The sequence below is a fragment of the Fukomys damarensis genome, unplaced genomic scaffold, assembly GCF_012274545.1.
Source record: "Fukomys damarensis isolate Sample0158 unplaced genomic scaffold, DMR_v1.0_HiC HiC_scaffold_21, whole genome shotgun sequence".
Lineage (NCBI taxonomy): Eukaryota > Metazoa > Chordata > Mammalia > Rodentia > Bathyergidae > Fukomys > Fukomys damarensis.
This window is the reverse complement of record NW_022900933.1, coordinates 13,052,353-13,072,359: the sequence shown is the minus strand read 5'-3', so window position 1 is coordinate 13,072,359 and position 20,007 is coordinate 13,052,353. Positions and strand designations below refer to the sequence as shown.

At 43.8% G+C, this 20,007-nt stretch overlaps 1 protein-coding gene across 6 annotated transcripts in view; it reads left to right on the top strand.

The window, feature by feature from the left end:
- Slc8a3 (solute carrier family 8 member A3) overlaps positions 1-19,775 on the top strand; it is a 151,948-nt gene extending 132,173 nt beyond the window's left edge. For 4 of the 6 annotated variants that reach the window (XM_033766782.1, XM_033766784.1, XM_033766783.1 and 1 more), the window contains 6 exons: positions 1,038-1,144; positions 8,429-8,446; positions 12,186-12,310; positions 12,816-12,915; positions 14,575-14,850; positions 17,148-19,775. In XM_033766782.1, coding sequence (XP_033622673.1) covers positions 1,038-1,144; positions 8,429-8,446; positions 12,186-12,310; positions 12,816-12,915; positions 14,575-14,850; positions 17,148-17,524 — 1,003 coding nt within the window. In that variant the 3' untranslated portion in view covers positions 17,525-19,775. Of the gene's footprint in view, positions 1-1,037; positions 1,145-3,410; positions 3,515-8,428; positions 8,447-12,185; positions 12,311-12,815; positions 12,916-14,574; positions 14,851-17,147 lie in introns of all 6 variants that reach the window. The other 2 variants (XM_010645375.3, XM_033766785.1) reach the window with 2 other exon arrangements.
- Positions 19,776-20,007: the final 232 nt, after the last annotated feature.

Below are 20,007 nucleotides of genomic sequence, written 5' to 3'. Positions count from 1 at the left end.
TTTTTCATTAAGTTTATTGGTACATTTTAGGCAGACAATACAGTTACAGTTATAGTCATCATTGGGAACTTGTACCCTTACATGACGTATCTTGGTTATTTTTTCCCGATTCCCCTGCTCTCCCTTCACCCCCTTCACCCCTCCCTATTTACAGAGACTTTGTTTCCATTTTTTCCTTTTCTCACATTTTTTCTTTTCCCTTCTTTCCTTTCCCCGACCTCTCCCATTCCTTCTGCCCCTTTAGACCTTTTCTTCCTATTTCACATTATCAATTATACATTTCGATCCTTATTTAAGTGTTTTAAATCAACATCAGCTGACTGAGAGTAAAAAAATTCTTCCTTGTCTTAAAAGCAAAGGAGAAGGACTCAAACATTATGGGTGGGCCTTAAGCCCTGAGCTTTGACATGTGTACAGTAATATTCCCTTATCAACTGTTCTGGTTGCCCATGGCAAAGAGAGGACTCCAGAAATAAACAACTTATAAGTTTTAAATAACTTTTATTGTAGTATGTTAGAATTGTCCTATTTTATTATTGGTTGTTGTTAATGTCTTATTGTGACTAATATAAAATTAAACATTTTCATGGGTGCATGTAGGAAAAAATAGAGCATGTATTTTCCCCTGAGGTCTTATAACGTATCTGTCATGGATAAGCGGGGACTGTGCATTGTTTGATTGCCCTCATAACTACCCTGAGATGGTGAAAGCATTATCCATTCTATTTGTGTATCAGTTAAATTATTTGTGCAAGAGCACACGGCAGTCCACGATTAGAACCTTGAGTCTTGGACTGTGAAGCCTCATCTCTCTCCAGCCTTCAAGTACGGCCCTGCCAAGAAGCCACACGAAGCCCAGGAGGAGGCCACTGAGACTGGAGGGGGCCTGGGCAGCCACTCTCCTCCATGCCCATGTGCTACAGGGCACCCTTGGGCCTCGCTAGATCTCCGCTGTTGGCTTTTCTTCCTGTTCCTTCTCCCAGCTAGCTTGTCCCTACTCGGCTTCTTGCTTATGATACTTATTTTTCCATCCACAGCAAAACAGTTCACATCAAGGTAATTGATGATGAGGAGTATAAGAAAAACAAGAATTACTTCATTGAGATGATGGGCCCCCGCATGGTGGATATGAGTTTTCAGAAAGGTGTAGTACCCTGTCCTCCACACTAACATTAACATTCTTTTTTCCTCTTCTGTTTCCTTCTTTCTCCAATCTGCTTCTCTCTACTCCTTTTGTCTTCTACCTCTCTGATCCACTTTTTCTGTTCTCTTTTCCTCTTGCTTTCTTTTATTTCTCCTTCTCCTTTCTCCAATCTCTGCTCCCAGCTCTGTCCTAACACCTGCCAACCTGTCACATGGTATCCATGAGGGATGCTCAAGAACCAATGGCAGTGTTTTGGGGAGTGAAGAGTTAGAGAGAGAGAGAGAGAGAGAGAGAGAGAGAGGCTACAACCTAGAGTATGGAACATGAAACTCTCAGCTTTGTACACAGAAGAGAAAAAGCCAGCTAACATAGAACCAGACAGAAGGCAGCACTAGAGAATAGATCAAGTGCAGATTTCCATGGGGCAGTTATTCCCAGGGATAAACTTACAGTCCCATGAAGTTGAAAATCAATGTATTTGAATCATGGTTCATCCCTCTCTCAAAATCAGGCCTCAGGGGCCATCTTATACACATCCCTACTTTATCAAGGCTTATTTCTGTCCCAGGCCTTGACAACTGAAAATACAGGTTTGAGCTCTAGGTCCCAGTCAAAGACCTGCCTGTCTTACTCTACTGTCCTTATAAAGAGCACCTTCACAGGGTGTGGGGGCAGAATTAGGATAGTAGGAGAGAAGACTCTGACCTCGAGGCCAGCTTTCCAGCAAGTCCATAGGACTTCTCAGAGTGGACAGAGGTGGTGCCTTCAATGTAAGTGGCCTTGTTCACCCCACAGAGAGACCATCCTGTTTAGGGTGCTGCTAGTTTGGAGGCACATTCCCTTGGCTGAGCCATCAGTCATGTCCCTCTAGTCCAGGGCCATGCATGGGTTTGGAGAAACCTGTTCCCATTCCACTGCAGAGTCCCTGTGTCATATATTGTAGACATCTCCAGTGTCCCATATCTAGAGCCTCAGAAATCAGTGAGGGAGGAAGGGAGGCAGAATTCTGTTTACTAAGCAGGGTATAAAACGTGTCCAAGAAGCATTCAAAAGGTGGCCAAAAAAAGTACTTGTAAAATACACACACACACACACACACATACACACACACACACACACACACACACACCACAAATGCACAAGAACTGTGCCAAACAAACCAGTTCAGGTCAGTTTACTACTTTATTGATGGCAAAGCAGGACTCGTCTCCAGAATGATGCAGCAAAAATCAAAGCATCTGAGGAAGCCATCTGTTCATGCACTTGGTTCTTTGAGAGTTTTTCACACACACACACACACACACACACACACACCAGAAAACAACCCCAGCTCACTCCCTCCTAGGACCTGCCGGCCACCACTGCATGATGGACCAGGAGGAGTCACCACACAGCATCCCCTCCATGTGGCTGTAGCCTGAGCCAACAGCCAGCCAGGCCTTGGAGAGGAGTGACTTTCAAAAAAACTACCTCCTTGGGTGATCTGTTTGGAAAAAACAGTGTTCTGTTAAGATGAGCAGCGACCTCCATCACGGTGCCCCAAGCCCAGGGGAACCAGCATTTAGGAAGCCAGCAGGGGACAGATGATTAATACTTACTGCCACCACTGAAGCCCCCTACGAGACAAAGCATGAGAAAAATAATGGAATTCTGCCTCTCTTCTTCTTTCCTCCTCTCTCTCTTTATCTCTCCAGATTTCCTTCCTCATAAATGATTTCCATTTAATTTTCTTTATGAGGTTTGTGTGAGAAGTGGGTACAGACACAAAGAAGGCACTCAAGCCCTGTGTTCCACTGATACATTTCCTGTTCAGAAGGGCTCTGGGTCATTCCCAGTGAGTAGACGGTTTACCTGTTGCTCAAAGAAATGCTACTGTTACCATGTGACACCCAGTGGAGTGTGCTGCCTGACTTACTTCTTACTGACCAACAGCAGGATCTAAAATAACTCCTCCCTACATCACCCCAATCTTCCTTCCCAAGTCCTTCCTGTCCTCCTGCCTCCCTTCCTTTGCCCACCTGTCCTTACTTCCTGGCTCCCTTTCCCCCTCACCTATAAGAACACCGATGGCCAAGGAGACCAGAAAAGCGAAGACTATTTTTCATACAGAACAACACAATCCACCATAGTCCTGTCAAAGGCCCCCATTGTGGGATGGGGCTGCATGTGCCACGTGTGGTGAGGAATGATTTCAAAGGTTGTGCTCCAGGGTACCAACCAACCTGCCTACCCAGTCGACACACTCTCTCTCTTGTTGTCCCTACAGGAAAACCATAAGGGTTAAAATAGTAGATGAGGAGGAATACGAAAGGCAAGAGAATTTCTTCATTGTCCTTGGTGAACCGAAATGGATGGAACGTGGAATATCAGGTGTGAGATTCTTTAAAAACAAAACAACAAGCCAAAGAAAAGAGAAAGAAAGAAAAAAATTATAAACTGGAAAATAATTTTTTTAAAAGGCAACTCTATTATTTCTCTCCCCCGCTTTTCTTCTCCTTCTCCTCCTTTCTCCTTTTGACCAACCAACTTTTTTATTCTTCCCCCCTGTATTCTCGCTCTCACCCTGTTTCGGTATCATCTCTGCCTTTTTAGTCATAGTTTATTTCCAAATTCCTCCTTTTCCTGCACTGTAACCTTGATTCCTTGTTACCCCAATGGTTACTTCTGTGTTGCACTACAATTGTCCAATTACTACTCTCCTCTGCACTTTCCCCTACCCTGTATGCCCCCTGCAGCAGTTTATAAATGTGAAAACTCCCTAGTGGTTGGGGAGGAGAAGAAAAAGAAAGGAATGTGATGAGTTGCATGCCTGTGCCCCTTCTCTGCCTTTGTTCCCTGCAACTCCTCATTCTCTAGCTGGGATTAAATGTGGAAGGATTGGGGATGGAGGGGGGACCCATGTTGCTACAATGCTTTGACGGTTTTCCACTGCATTCCTCAACCTCTCTTGAATGCTTGGAAAGCTATTCACTTGCAGAGTGACCCATAGGCTCCTCTGCCCTTCGTGGAGGTAAGTGTATCATCCAGCTACTTCCCAGTTGAAGAGACCACGCATGAGGAGGAATGTCAGCCAGTTGTCAGAGGCCACAGCTTCTGAGAGCTCTCCAAGAGAGGGCAGTCTCCTGAAGGGAGTCCTGCAACCTGGAGCCCTGAGCTGCTCATCTTCCCCTTAGCATCTCATCGACCCCATCCTGCCCTTCTTCATGGTCCAAGGCAAAGTACCTTATTCAGGTTACTTTGAGATAATGCAACCTCCACAGTGAGAGTCTGCAAGAGGAAAGAAGTAATGCCAACTACAGGAATTCCTCTGGATGGTGGGCACTGGGAGAAAAAAGAAAGAAAGACTGATGCTGGACAGGCCCAGAGTATTGCCTCGTGAGCTTTCCAGTGGAAATGCCTCTGCAAGGTGTAGTCGGTGCTGGTCACTGAGAGACAGCTATCGGAGGCAGCTGACTGATGGTTCATGGCACTTGCCTTTGCTCAGCATCTCCAAGTGAAGATACTGCTCGGAGCCCAAGACGCCCCTCCTTCCAGACTAGAGAAGTGGCCTCCTCTCCTCCTTCCTTAGGGCATGCATCTCAACATAGCTATCAGTGTTCATCCCTAAGGTACTGATTATTTTGCAACCAGGGTATAAGTGAGGAAGGATTTCTTCTCCTGAAGAGAATTATTAGAAACCACTAATTTGAAAGTGTTGGAAAAACAGATACGGCAATGGGAGAGACTGCTCTTGGGATATATGAAAAGGAGGACCTTCATGCTCTTTGTCAGGAGAGAGACACTGCTGAGAGCCTCATGGAGAACAAAGTGGTGAAATCTACCTGTTTATCTACAAGAGTGATAGTTCTACAACTGCTTTGCACTCACATGGCAGGAAGCAGCCTAAGGCTGGCAGATCTAACAGGTCCCTCAATGACACTTCAAGGCTCCTCTGCAGGTCTTCTTTGATTTGTCTGATTGGCCAGTTTTCATCATCTGCTGGAGACTACCTTCAGAGCGGAGCCATTCTCTTCCCACACTGGTTTGAGTACATCTGCTGTTTGAAGGGCAGAAACTCTATTTTCCATTGCTCCTCTTCTTCTTGGCTACTTAATCAGATGTTGCCATCAGCCTGATGACTAAAGAATCTCAGAAGAGAGTATTTCTTGTCCCATTTCTTCTCAAATTGTATTCCGGCCAATCTTCCAGTTCCTGCCACCACGAATATTCTCAGAATTTGTCTTAGCACCTGCCCCACCTTAGCTACCTGTCCCACCTTGCTTGTGCATTTACTCTGTATCTTCATGAATGGTTGGCAAGAGGAGACCACTGGAAGCTAGCATTATCAATTCCATGATCCCCACTACTTAGGTGCAGATGAAAGTGCTGCAAAGATGGGAGAAATCAATTAGAAGTCCATACATGCTTTTATTCTACTAGTGAAAGGGGTCTTTTCTGCATCTCCTAAACCCCTCCCAAAGCATCAGGACAGAGAGCAACCTCACATAAGCCTTGTGCTCTTCAAGAGACCTGGTCAATTTTGAATACCCCTTTTGAGGAGACCTTCCGTTATTTGAGATGAATTATTTGTCCAAGCAGATGTTAGCAAATCCCTGGTGAGCCTAGTCCTGTGGGAGAAAGTAGATGAGAACACAAGGATTTCAGCATGCTTTCTGTATAATATAATCCCATATCTTCTGCAAGAATCAAGATGGAAACCACCAATAAGAAATCTGTTAATTTTCTTCCTGCTCTGTGGTCTAGAGGGTTAATTTTTAGTTTCTGCAATTCTTCCCAGGAATTGACATCAGACCATAAGGTAAAAGGTCATAAAACCTGATTGTCTAGACTCAGAATCAAATGAAAACACATCCTGATTTGCAGAATTCCCTGCTGTTCTCAGAGTGAGAGACAGTACTGTGGAAATTGTTTTTCATTATCACTGCTATATGGGAGAGTCTTAAGCATTCAGAACAAAACAGTCTCTGCATGGTCAAAATGACAATTGTATTTTTTAAAAAGACTGGATTTGGAATAGGAAACTCTATTCTTGGCAAACAAAACAGACTTCAGAGGTGATATGACAGCTCTGGACAATCTGAGGTAGGGAAAAAGGAGAATAATGAATGGAAAATATAGTTGTCCCAGAGTGGAGTAAGTCCAGGAGCCTTAAAGTAGATTTCTGAGAGCAGTGATGTTGGGCTGTTAGGTCTGGCCCTGGATGCTGGAAATCTTTAGTTGGGAAAGGGAAATTCTATTACTAAAATAATGTATTTTATTCTCTGTCCACATCCAGGAGCTCATCCTTACAAGTTCTAGGTACTTTCTTATTATTCATAGTTATATTCTTTCCTGCTTGCCCCTGGAGTATAGAAACAGGGATAAATGACTCTCATCTGACCCAGATCAATACAGGGGAAAGTTCCGCTCTGGCTTCCCTTAGCAGCAGCAGCAGCAGGAAAAAAAAAAAACAAACAAACAAACAAAAAACACCCTCGAGGTATTGTGGCACTCTGTTGGCCTTCCTGGATCTCACAGACCAGTATATAACTGTATAGCAGGAAAGAAACCTCAGGTTCATGGAGATGGTGACCAGAGAATGATGCAATTCTAGCTGACAGCAGGCCTTCTCACTGTTCTGGGCATAAGCCAAGTGAAAACCAGGGCATCTGGACATTTTTGGAACAGCTGACCTCGTTTGGCCATAGTGCACTAATCTGTTGGGATCTCCAGTCTCAACTGGTCCTGGGGGCCAAGAAAGAACTTGCCATGCAGACCCATAGGAGAAGGCTGAATGAGCTCTCTTGCCACTGATGCACTATTTGCCTATCTCTCTGTCTGTCTGCCTGTCTGTCTATCTATCTATCTGTCTATCATCTATCTCAATGTAGCGAAGAGATACACTGACCCATCTCCTCCTTGGAATTCTAGATAGAAGATACCAGAAGAAATCAAGTGCTGACCACCTGCTTATGTACCACAAAGATTCTGGATCCACAAGCATCTTCAGTGGCCATGAATATGAGATGATGGAACCTAGGCCTAAATTGTATTCCTAGAGATTCCAAGAAAAAAAATCACAGACATCCCATACTCATATACCCATACTCTCTCCTTGTCAATCCCCACCTTTTACCAATGATAGCAGGACTATATAGCAAAGTATTTCCAGAATGCTAAGGAGTGAGAGGCTATACTAATGCAATGAATATGAAAATATGGTATGTCAAAAGAACTCTTTTTAACCCTGAAGTCTAAAAGAGTTTAGCATAAATACAAATTCAGGGGCCATGGATAACCTGTGTTGAGTTCATCTTTGACTCAATTTTCCAGTCCATCCATTTAGAGATCTTGCATCTGTCATCTCTCATCTCTGTATTGCTCTTGGTGTAACAGTCTTTCCATTCCATTGTATCTGAATTCTGATTATGCTTGCCCTTTCTGGAACAAAAAGACCACCACCCAGAGATGCAACATTATAAGGTCTACAGAAAGACAATTGCCAAAATAAATAGCAAAAAATACAAAACAAAACAAAAAAACCACCAACAACAAAAACAACCTTCATTCAGCACTCTGAAGTTGCAAGGGACTGGTGACAGGAAACAGTAGGAGTCCATGGTTTTGGACTCTGGGAAATATCTACAAAAATGACAGAGACCATTCAAGGCAAACACTCTGCAGATCCTCCCTTTTCTCTAAATCATTCCTTTAAGGGAAATCAAAGTTCTGACCAGAGTGGCAGTGAGGACACCATTTGTAGCCATGGAAACATGGGCACTGGGAAGCAGAGCACCATTTGATTGTGAAGTTAGGAATAGGAGTCATGAACTCCACTCCTGCACACTACTACCTGGTGCCCTGCACTCCCATTCAAACCCTATGGTCATGCTTTGCCACTGATAAGCCAATTACTCTAGTAGAGCTGCAACTTCCGTAGTCTTCTGACAAGTGGATTCTCACTCCTTACCAGAATGAATCATGAGAGACCAACTCAGTCTCTGTCCCACCCCCTTGGTTCCCCTATCCTCATTCCTCCACCCTTGCTTGTGTGGTTACAAGGAAGGTATGATAATAACTCTCCTAACTGCTCAGTGGCCTTGCCAGCTGCTTACACATCTTGTTGCTTCCACTACTATGCATGCTACAAATGCTGCTTTTTGCATGTTTTTCTGAATTCTCACCTACTAAGCTCCCTGCTGTCTTTCTGTGTCAGCAACCACAAATCCTGGAGACACTTTCAAGATGGGACCTTAATGTTCTTTCCTTTTCTCTTCCCCTTGTCTGGTATCCATTTGCAAACAGCGCTCCTGTTATCTCCAGGTAAGAGGTGTCTCCCCTCTTTTCCAGTTCTTGCCAGTTCTATTGTGTGGCTTAAGATCAATGTCCCTTAAATTACTTAATAATTACTGTAGGTTCAAGTTAACCTGACAAGTTCTCCCAAAGACTGGGAGACTTGTATCCCCCACATGAACTAATTGTCAGGAAATAGACAACTTGAATGTCATTTCTCTGACTGGGTATTTCTGAGATATATAGCTGATCCTTTCTAGGATCAGGGACCAAGAAGATAAATGAAACTTATCAAGAAACTGGTGGGTCATAGACTTAAGACCTGCATAAGACATAGAATTAAGAACTTCATTTTAATTCATCTGCATCTTATGCTTTGGGGAAAAGAGTGACAGCCAGATCTGGAATCTTTTAACAGGATAGTGATGAGATCTACAAGAATATACTGATCTCAGGAAATCCAGGGGTAAATAATAACAAGCACTGCTGTAAGAACATGAAAAGCAATTTTTAAAGAATCTGGAACTTTACTGCTTCTGGAGATCTTCTATCTCATCACAGATGAAACCTAAAGTGCTATAATTTTAGTTCATTTGCCACTGATTCTTAAAGGCACATATGCCATGAACAACAAGAAGGGAGGTGAAGGCAAGGTTCTGGCTGGAAATAGACATTTTAGAGAATTTGTTTTAGAGAGATTCTCATGCAGAATCTAGATTCTGTGTAGCATATACACCTACTTTGAGAGTATGTTTGCATTCATAGAAACCAATCACCAACAGTATCCAACTTCATGAGCAGATGGGAAAGCATTTCCCCATATCTGACAATACTATCACTCTTGATGCAGACAGAGCAGGGGCTACAGGACAGTTTCAGTATATTTTAAAAGAATATCTTACATTTCATCAGTTCTTTCAACATAGAAAAAAAACTTTAAGGTCATTGAACAGGAAAATCTCTTACAGAGTTCATTGGTATTCAGTCATCACACACACACACACACACACACACACACACACCACCACCACCACCACCACCACACCAAAAAAGGTTGTGATTCAATTTAAGCTTCTTTATCATTTTCACATAAAGTGAGGGTTGTGTTTTTCTAGATCTTTCAATCTGTAAATCTTTAATTTAGGAGAACTTGATTAGGTTTTAATTCTACTGGGAATCTCCAATCTTTATCTTAACTTTACTAGGAGGCTAGGAGGACATAACTAACAACACATGGTATTAAAAGACATAAAATAAATGCATTTCTGCTGAGCAACCCAACCAAGTTCAGGGGCTTTGGCATGAGAACCCCGGATGCATCATCCCACCTCTTCGTGAGGCTGCCTGCAGGCATTCACAACATAGCCCGTCAGGCCTGGCAAGCGCTTTGTTCTTCCAGTATTTATTCAGCCTTCCACTCTATCCATATTCTCTTTCTCTCTCTCTCTCCCCCTCCCCCTTTTCCTCCCTCCCTAGTCCTTGAACTGAGAGTTTGTTTAGTCAGTCATGTCAAGATCACCTGTCATTTTTTTCTCTTCTTGCAATTCTAAGGAGTCACATGATCAGAGTCACCATAGTTTTAAATTTGAGATATAATGTTCTTTCAAGAAATTAACTCAATCTGAATTTAAATCCACCAGTATGACAAAAATAGAAAAAGGCAGGAGTTCCTGCCAAACTAAGACATTAAATCAGAGTTTATGTAAAAGCATGTGAAATCGGTGAATTAGCATATATATACAGAGTGCCTCTGTGAGACTGTGGGAAACCCAAAGATTGGTTATTTGTCAAAGAGATTTTTGCAGGAAGCTAGATGGAAAACTGACTGTCACCACAGGGGTGGACAGGTCAGTAGGTAGATCAATATCCTGCCAGATGGATATAGTGCTAGATTGATAGCTAGTCAAAAGGTTAGACTGGTACATTTATATGTCACTGGAGAGCTCATTATATTGGATAAGGTTCTTGTGACACATGTAAAGTATGACAGAGGGGGAGCCAGGGAAGGAAGAGTGGAATGACACTGTCACTGCTAAGATGGGCATTGTTATGGTGCCAAAACCTGCATGTAGAGGAAAAGATTACCCCATTCTTTTAAGGAATCTCTGCATCTTTTTCTAAGGGCTTTTTCCCAGAGTGCCTTGCAGCCTGGTTTCTAGGTTTGCTGGCTTCATACATAGCCAGAACCGTAGATGCACTCAGATTTATATTAAGAACTGATTAATCGGGAGACCGGGATTTAGTTCAGTGGTTCCACCACCAGCCTCGGCAAACACAAGGACCTGAGCTCGATGCCTGGTACCAAAACAAACAAAAAGAACTAACTAATCAGAGAATCAGAGTCAATGAACTAAATGAAGTTAGGCTGCTAGAGGGTATCCGCTGACCTTGAGAAATAGTTGTTTCCAAAAGTGGCCACCAATGCTGAAGAGGAGTAGCACCACGGACAGCTCCCCACCCGTTTGGGATTGCCTCCTTCGCTTGGTGCCAGAAACACTGAGAAAAAAACAGTGAGCTCAGAGTCTGTACATTCTCATCCCATTTTCATTCAGCTCAACTGAGAAAATCATTGTATAATACAGAAGATTCGCTGTCTTGTAACTCACACCCTTGGATTACAGACTTTTCAGTGAATTCCTTTCTTTGCAACCTCAAGAGCTTGAGTCTCAGCCCTCCCCTCACTTCACTAATCTCCCTGGTAGGAAGGAAAGAAGACCTTCTTGGCCTCTGACCCATTTTGTCCTTGAGATGATCCAAGGACTAGAGGAATCCTCTGGGAGGTTTACTGTGTGGAATGAAAGCAATTAAGGAGTCGAATAAAAGAATTAATTGCATGGGAGAATGTGGACTTGGATGGGAAGATGTTTAAATGAGCTCTGAAAGAAACAGCCTGCCAAAAGCGATTTTCTAATCAAAGGGGAATAAAAAGATTCAATATCTATTTCACTCTAATCCAGAAAACATGTCTCACAGCAAAGTGGTCTTAAAATGGACTCACCAGCTGAAGCAGAAAAAGTATCTGTCTGTCTGTTCAACATGAGAAAGGGCCACTGGCATGATGCTGAAGGACAGAGATAATGCCTCAGAAGAAAGTAAAGGAAGAACTCTCTTTTATTTTGGTTTTTGAACAAGTATTTGTGCTGCAGAAGAAATGTACCTGAGTTTTACAGAAATCCTGAGATCTCTTGTTGGTACATCATGAAGTTTCTTGGGGAAATCTTCCAAGTTTCTCGCTGTGAGGATTATATTCACTTGTATGAAATATAGATATCCCTTTTCCTCCTTTATAGAGAAAATAGCACCAACAGTGTTGGAAACAAATGTTAATATGCAGCAGTAGACATTCCTTTTAGATAAATGTTCCTCCAAAAACTATTACATAAAATGGTTGGACAACCAATCGGATCCAACAGTTCAAAACAGTTAAAGTCAAGAGAGTTGGCTTTTCTTAATAGCTGCCCAATATCTCACTGAATGGTTTGTGAACTTCACTTGGTGCTGCAGTTTCTTGAGGGGGTCTTTGGGTTGGGTTTCCCATGCAGGTAAACAACAGAAAAAAAGAATGCTTGTCCAGGCCTACAAGGACCCTCTCCAGGTCTAAGTTTCATAAAGTATTCACTATGCCATATAAGCGGCACCAAATAACACACGGGATCTTCATTCCCAAGATGTTAGCTTTGTATCCATTGCCTGTGTCTGACAACCAGAGCTTTGTATTTCTAGGGAATGGAAATGGTACTAAAGCTAGTCTGACTTTCTTTTGTTGCAGAAGTTACAGACAGGAAGCTGACTGTGGAGGAAGAGGAGGCCAAGAGGATAGCAGAAATGGGAAAGCCAGTATTGGGTGAACACCCCAAACTAGAGGTCATCATTGAAGAATCCTATGAGTTCAAGGTCAGGCCTCTAGTGAGATCTAATTGAATAATAGACTAATTAGCATGATGGGGCCAGAAAACCTGAGGTTTTATTCAGGTTCATCACTGAATATGTGAAGTCAAAACTGAAGAAATCACCTACCCACCCCAGGTCTCAGTTTCCCCACTTGTAACATGTTACAAATAGTGCTGGCCATTTGTATGCTAGAGATATTATGAAGAAAAATAATATAGGGTACCCTAGATGTATCATCACAATTTTTAACTGCATTTTAAAGACAAATATACTAAAACTGACTACTGCAAAGCAAGGATTATTGACATCGTATCCTTATTCTCTGTTTTGTTACTCTCAATATCCAAGGTCATGTACTACAACCAAAGAAGTGAGATTGTCCCAGAGCATAGCATAAATTTCAGAACCCTTGGAATCCAGGGTACCATTCATTCCTTTGAAGCACCAGACTCTTCATTGGTTCTGAGCATTCTAACCCCATGATTCCAAGCTTTTCTTTCCCTGACAGACTACAGTGGACAAACTGATCAAGAAGACAAACCTGGCCATGGTTGTAGGGACCCATTCCTGGAGGGACCAGTTCATGGCGGCAATCACTGTGAGTGCAGGTAAGAAGAGTCTCAAGATGGCTTTGCCAGGAAAAGCAGGCAGTCCCCAAGAGGGAAGAGCAGGGGCCTATCAGGGCTCCATTCCTGGGAGAGCTCCACGTCCAGTCTTCCTGGCTCTAGTACTAGATGTTCAACTATTTCACTAGGTCACATTGGAAGAGACTTGTGGATTAACAAAAGAATTGTGGTTTACTTGTGCATATGTCTGGCTCCAAGTCCTGGTTCTGCTGTGTGTACTGGAGCAATTATCTTCTCTATTCCCCATGCCCTTATCCAGAATGGGAGCTACAGCTAGCTTTCTTAGAAAAGTAGAAAGGTACAGTCAGGTGTAAAATATGTATGCAATAAATTCTGGTCTCCATCATTCCTGTCTCTCATTAACTTGGTCTCTTTCTTCTTTAAAATGGGGGGATTCTGATTTAGAGTTTTGGGGGCCAGGAATTTGCAAAATGATTTGCACTGACTCTGACAAATCTCTGCCCTGGATAATTCCAAATCTCTCTTATGACACAAGTCTCTCCACAGTGACCCACAGCACAGGGTAGGTCCCAGAGGCCTGCAGATATATTGGAATGGGACTGAATGGTCCCTCTTATATTACCCATCAGCAACACCGAGGCCCCCTTGTACTGCTGAGCACTACTGGCCTTGTGTTTCTTTCATAAGGTTTTGTTGTCATAGCAACCCACAGGGTCACATCCCCAATGCCCCAGAGCCAGAGCAAAGTACAGTCAGGAGGAAAGGTTCGCTGCTGCCACTGCTGCCACCCCACTTTCACATCAGTCCTTCTAGACCCCTGCGATGACCTGAAACTGTCTCTCAAGGGACAGTAAACGGAATGTAGGCCACATAACCTAACAAACTCCTTTTAGAAATAAGGGAACTAAGGCTGAGAAACAATAGAAAAATGTACCCCAGTTACAAATTTTCTAAATATCGAAGTTGGAATTAGAACTCAGATTCCTGACTTCGGCCCTTTCGCAACCAGCTTCTTTATGGCAAAGCACCACAGAGGTTGCCCTTGACAGTGTACCAGGGAGCCTCTGCACAGCCTTTCTTCTGGGCCACTGAATGGGCACCTCTGCCAGTGTTGCCTGGCAGGGAGTCAGGTCCAAGCCCCACTGTGTCTTGTGGGAGATTTGGAGGATGGCGCTAACTCCTGCAGGGTCTGGGAGACAGCCATCCCTCTGGGGATGGATAATGACCAAAATCGGGATGGTATTGCAGCACCAGGTCATAAAATTCAAGAGGAGCCCTGTTGACACCCAATGAAAAAGAAGCACATAGGCAATTTGGGGGGTTTTGTTTTTCTTTGTTACCTAGGCAATAATATACAGCTTGCTCTGGCCTCCTTCCTTTCTCCTCCACTATCTGTCTTTTGTATGTTCTCTTGCCCATCGCTTAACCTCTGTCTCTCTACCTTGTTTTCCTGCCCTCTCTTTCTCATACTCACTTGGTGCCCTGCATTCAGACTGGCCAATAGTCAGATCGTTTCCCATTTCCCAGCTCTTTTTTTAGTACCCATGCCCTGTGCCTTATCGGTTGCCGAGAGTGAGCTGGGGGCCGTAATGTCTGCACATTGGCATAGACTTGACTTTCTTGTGCTTGAGGAGGATCTGATGTTGCTGTTCTTCCTCGGTCTTTTTATTTTATCTCCAGCAGGGGATGAGGATGAAGATGAATCAGGGGAGGAGAGGCTGCCATCCTGCTTTGACTATGTCATGCATTTCCTGACTGTCTTCTGGAAGGTGCTGTTTGCCTGTGTGCCCCCTACAGAGTACTGCCATGGCTGGGCCTGCTTCGTTGTCTCCATCCTCATCATTGGCATGCTCACCGCCATCATCGGAGACCTGGCCTCCCACTTCGGCTGCACCATTGGTCTCAAGGATTCCGTCACCGCTGTTGTTTTCGTAGCATTTGGCACCTCTGTGCCAGGTGAGAGTGGGAGGTGCTCTATCTTGTAAAAAGCATATTACCCGGTTAAAATGATCCCTTCACTCTTCCTCATCTTCTTCATCATCTCAGTTTGCACTGAAGAGAACCTCTGCTCTTACAGTGAACAAAAGTCAAAGAGATTACTGGTATTAATATTGCTATCCAACATTTCCTGGATGCATTTATGTGACAGACACTGTGTATGCTGAACAGCTTACATGTTTGATCCCTTCGATACTCACTCAAGTTCTATTAAATAGGGGAAGTCATTATCCCTACACGACAGATGAAAAACTCAGGTCCACAGAGGCTAAACTACCTTCCCAGTCAGTGGTCCAATTTCTCAATCTATGCATTATGTTAATTGATGGGACAAAATATATGAATACTGTTTTTCCACTTATTACTGGCAATCTCTGAGAGGCTAAAGATTAGCCTGCTTGTAGATGTCACTGCAGAAATACTACAAGCATTCTTGGCCTCCTCCACTTGTGTGGATACCCGTGAGAACAATGTGTCTCCTAGCAGGATGGGCAGAGAAAGCTTAGTGAGCCTTGTCCTTTCCTATGATGCATTACCTACTTTTTATTTTCTCATAAGCACCCAGAGACAAAAGGTGTGGCCACTAATTAATTAATTTATGGCAAACATTTACTGAGCTCCACTTAGGTCTCATACAGTATTATGTTAGTTGCTAGGATTATTCTGAGAAGCAAGACAGACATGTTTCCTTCTGGACCCCAAGTTTATAATCTAGGAGAGCACACTTGGATGCTTTAATTAAACTCATCTTGATGATTCTGATTTCTTCATCTTGATGAAGAAAAACTTTAAAACAGGAAGATGGGGCAAGGCTGGGGTCAGGGATGACTTCTGAGAGAAGTTATATGAAAGCCAGGCCTGAATGACAAACTGGAGTTAGCAGGTACAGAGAGGTTCTCAACAGGTTCCTTGCTTAATTCACTTGTTGTCTCCAGTGCATCTAAGACCTGAACTCCCACCAGCTCCATCTGCCCTAGGGAGAAGCAAAAGGGCAACTTTCGTGGGAGGTGAGGGAGGAGTATGTTGGCTGGACCAAGGGAATCCCTTCCTGTAACAAGAACACATACCTCCTGGACAGTGACTGAATCTGTGTCCCACTCTAAGGAAACATTTTCCCAAAACCCTAGTGCAGGTGGGATTTTACGTACATTAGGGTTGCGAGAGGTTCAGCACACGTAGAAAGGAGTCAGATGATTAATTAGGTGGGTGATGTAGGGAAGGTTTGGTGGATGTGATGCCCGATGATCACTGTTCTCCGAACCATTAGAAGAAAGGAGCCCATATGGGGAAAGAATAAATGTGGAAAGAAATAACAGAGGATCAGAAGCAAAAATGCAACGTCATAAGCAAGGAAGGGTGGTTTTCTCAGGAGATCTGAGAAAATTGGCAGTGACGAGGTAAGTCAAGACAAGCTGGGAAAGGAGTTGGCTTGGAAAATATCCAAGTCCTACCAATTGGTTCAGAAAACAACTGACAGCATTTGGGGATTTAGGAAGGTTAAGCTATGGTCTGTGCATCTGTTGTCATAGCTTTGGCTGAAGCTCTCTGGATGTAGGTCAGTGGTTATAGAAGAAAATTTATATAAGGTTTTAGGATTAAGTCTTTTTCCAACTTCCTTTGTGACCTTGGATAGATTCCGTGGTCCTTATTTTCCTGACCTGTGAAATAAAAAGCTTGAGCTGGGTATCCCTGGTGGTAACCCTATTTCTATAATCTATACGAGGATCTAATGTCAAATATCCTTCAAGGTCCCATGATCCCAATACTGACTGCAGTGAGCTCACCCTACATGTCCCCATGCTGGTTCTCTAGCGTTTCCTCTGTCCTCAGACATCAACGCCCAGCCCTGAGTCCACAGGTACTGCTCAGTCACTGTCCGTGTTGTGAGGACATGTGCCACTCAACAGCTACGATTAGGCATCCACTCTAAGCCGCTTCCACGGATGTCGGAGTTCCCTGGGGAGAAACCATGAAATGGCAAACTCCCTTACTGAAACAATAGTCAAAACAAAACAATAAACCCACTCATTAAGTATCTGGACCAAAATGGCTCTTAGGGATCTTCCGGATTCCTGTAAATGAGAAACAAGAAGCCCCGACCGATAATGTGGGTGCCCAACATGGCACCGCTCATCAGTGGCAGAGTTGGTAGTGGCCTCTAGCTCTTATACTAAGCTGCCTTTGGGTCGTATGTGAAGATGCACCCTCCACACCTCGGCCTCCCGCCAGCTCCCATTTGTCTCTGTTTTTTCCAGATACATTTGCCAGCAAAGCTGCTGCCCTCCAGGATGTGTACGCAGACGCCTCCATTGGCAATGTTACAGGCAGCAACGCCGTCAATGTCTTCCTGGGTATTGGCCTGGCCTGGTCCGTGGCCGCCATCTACTGGGCCCTGCAGGGACAGGAGTTCCATGTGTCAGCGGGCACGCTAGCCTTCTCAGTCACGCTTTTCACCATCTTTGCATTTGTATGCATCAGTGTGCTCTTGTACCGGCGACGGCCACACCTAGGCGGGGAGCTTGGTGGCCCTCGTGGTTGCAAGATTGCCACAACGTGGCTCTTCGTGAGCCTGTGGCTCCTCTACATACTCTTTGCCACACTGGAGGCCTATTGCTACATCAAGGGGTTCTGAGCCGCAGAACAAAGTCTCCAGTGGGACAGGCCTCGGACTTTTCCTAGGAGAAGGGCATTTCCCCACCAGTGACCTTTCCAGGTTGAGCAGCCCTGGAGAGGGAACATCAGGGCTCAAACCCCAGGAACTTCACCTGACCCTGGCAGTGCACTGGAAAAAGTCCTAATCAGTCAGAATGGAGGAGACATCCACCTTCCAAAGTATTTCCTTAAATACAAATCAACAGCAGCAACAAATCCACCTCTACCCCATCCTCCTGCACATGTCCCAAACCCACAGCAAAGGTCAGACCCTTCTTCCTCCTATTTTGCCTTCCAGTTGTTCCTTTGCCTCTGTTTTCTTGGGGGCAGGGCTTCTACCATCTGTCCTATGTGATATGATTCTCTCATTCAGCTTGGCAAGGCGTGAAAATGAATCCTACCCATGCGGCTGGTTTGGGGTTCTCACTTTCATTGTAATCATTATCGTGATTGCTTTTGTTTTTCCACAAGATTTTCTTTCTGAAGTTAGGGACAAAGGAGCCATGAAGGAGCTCCAAGTCTGCACCTGCAGATGGAGGCATGGGTTTTCAGGGACACACTCTGTCACTCTTAAGAGGTCACAGCCATGGCATGGCTCAATAAGATCCTATCCCCTATCTCCTTTATTCTCTGAGCTTTTTGGAGAACAGATGACACTTGGGTGAAGTAAGCTCAACTTGGGGAGCAAGAGGAGCTTTATTTGCTTGCAATGAAATCAAGTCAAAACAAGCAGTTGTCCTCCTTGTCCACATCTTTCCATTGTACAGGTCTTGTTTCAGTGTTTCATGTGCATCATCCTGCAGAAAGCCCCACCAAATGGGTGCTTGTGGGACAAACGTTGATATAGTATATGATGGCAAAGAGGAGCTGGGCAAACAAAGGGGATACACATGCCTTCTCAAATGTCTTTGGCTTTGCTCGTGAGGCAGGAGAGAAGAGGTGTCCAATCAGTGAGATCTTTAAGGGAAAAAATTATACAGCTTTGCAAATGTCAGTGTTTCTGCAAAATGTCAGCTGTACCACCCCCTTGTTTCCTTATGCACTACACTAAGAGGGCTGACTATATTTCTTGAAATATTGCAAGCATTTAGAGATTTATTCAAGAATAAGGGGATTCTTCCACCTCTCCTGGTCCTTGAGCCAAACTTGAAAGAATTTTCACAAGATAGGAACTGGAACTCCTCATTTCTCCCATGTTCCTGCTTGTTTTTAAACCTCATGAAGCTCCTGATTTCCAGCTTGTGGGGTGTCGTCCCCCCTGCCCCCCCGGCAAGAAGAATCTTAGTCACTGTGATCCCATGGACTGTAGGTTTATAGACAAGGAGACTGACATGCCCTATGGACCTTTTCCCAGTGGATTTTGAAAGGATCTGGCTTTAAAACACACAAACACAAATAAACACACGTATGACATCACCACACAACTGCCCACAGAATTTTAGGCTTTCTGCATTGACATGAATACATTTTCTAAGGGGAAAAATAAAAAATAACCTGTTTAATTTTAAACACATTTTTTTAAGAAAAATGAACTAAAAAAGAAACAGTGTTCGTGTCAAGTTATGTTGGCAGTTGCCAGTGGAAATATTGGGTTGGTTTAAAAAAAAAAATAAAAGCTCTACTTATATCTCTCTACATACAGGTTGCTTTTCTCTGTGTTTCTTCAGTAAATGGTCCAAGATTCTAGCCTGGTCTCTTCTGAAGCAGATGTGACTGAAGAGAAGGTGCAATTTCCTTTCACACTCAGGCACCAGTGAACCAGACATGGTACTTTTTTAAACAAAAATATTTCAGGGAAATGCCACCTAACAAAACCTGGACTTTAAGAATCTCGAGTATATGAGTGGTAAGAGCTCAGATGATAAAGAGGAAGGAGCTTTTTGTTTTAGAAAGGAAGAATGGAATGGGATTCCAGCTAGGAAAACAGTGTTCACAATTATTTACAAGAAACATGTGTTCAACATCTACCATTCATTTAGCAACCATGTTTTGCACACCTTGTAGGTATTGAGCTGCATTCTGGTAACACAAACAAGAATAAGATATAGTTCTTGACCACCAGAAATTCCTGGTGTGTGTGTGTGGAGGGGTAAAACTTGTTTTAATCAGTGCTGTTTGAGATATAAGAGACAAACCAATTAAAGCAGTTGAAAAATGAGGGGGCGGTACTGTGATGGCCTGACAGGGAAATCCGGCACAGGGGTCTGAAAGCCCTCGGGAGCCAAGACCATCCCCGCCTCCCTGAAACCATGTTGTTTTTCCCATCCTTGCCTTTGTTTCCCAAGGGATTTCCTCTGTGGTATTTCATTTGTAGCCCGGCAGTCACCAGCCCTGATGCCCATCCATGAGCTCACAACTCCACTCCTCACACCTAACTGGAACTTCCTTTTTATTTTTTATTTTTTGTCTGAATGTATATTCTCAATTGAGAAAATACAGCCAATTCCCTATTCCCAGAGGGCC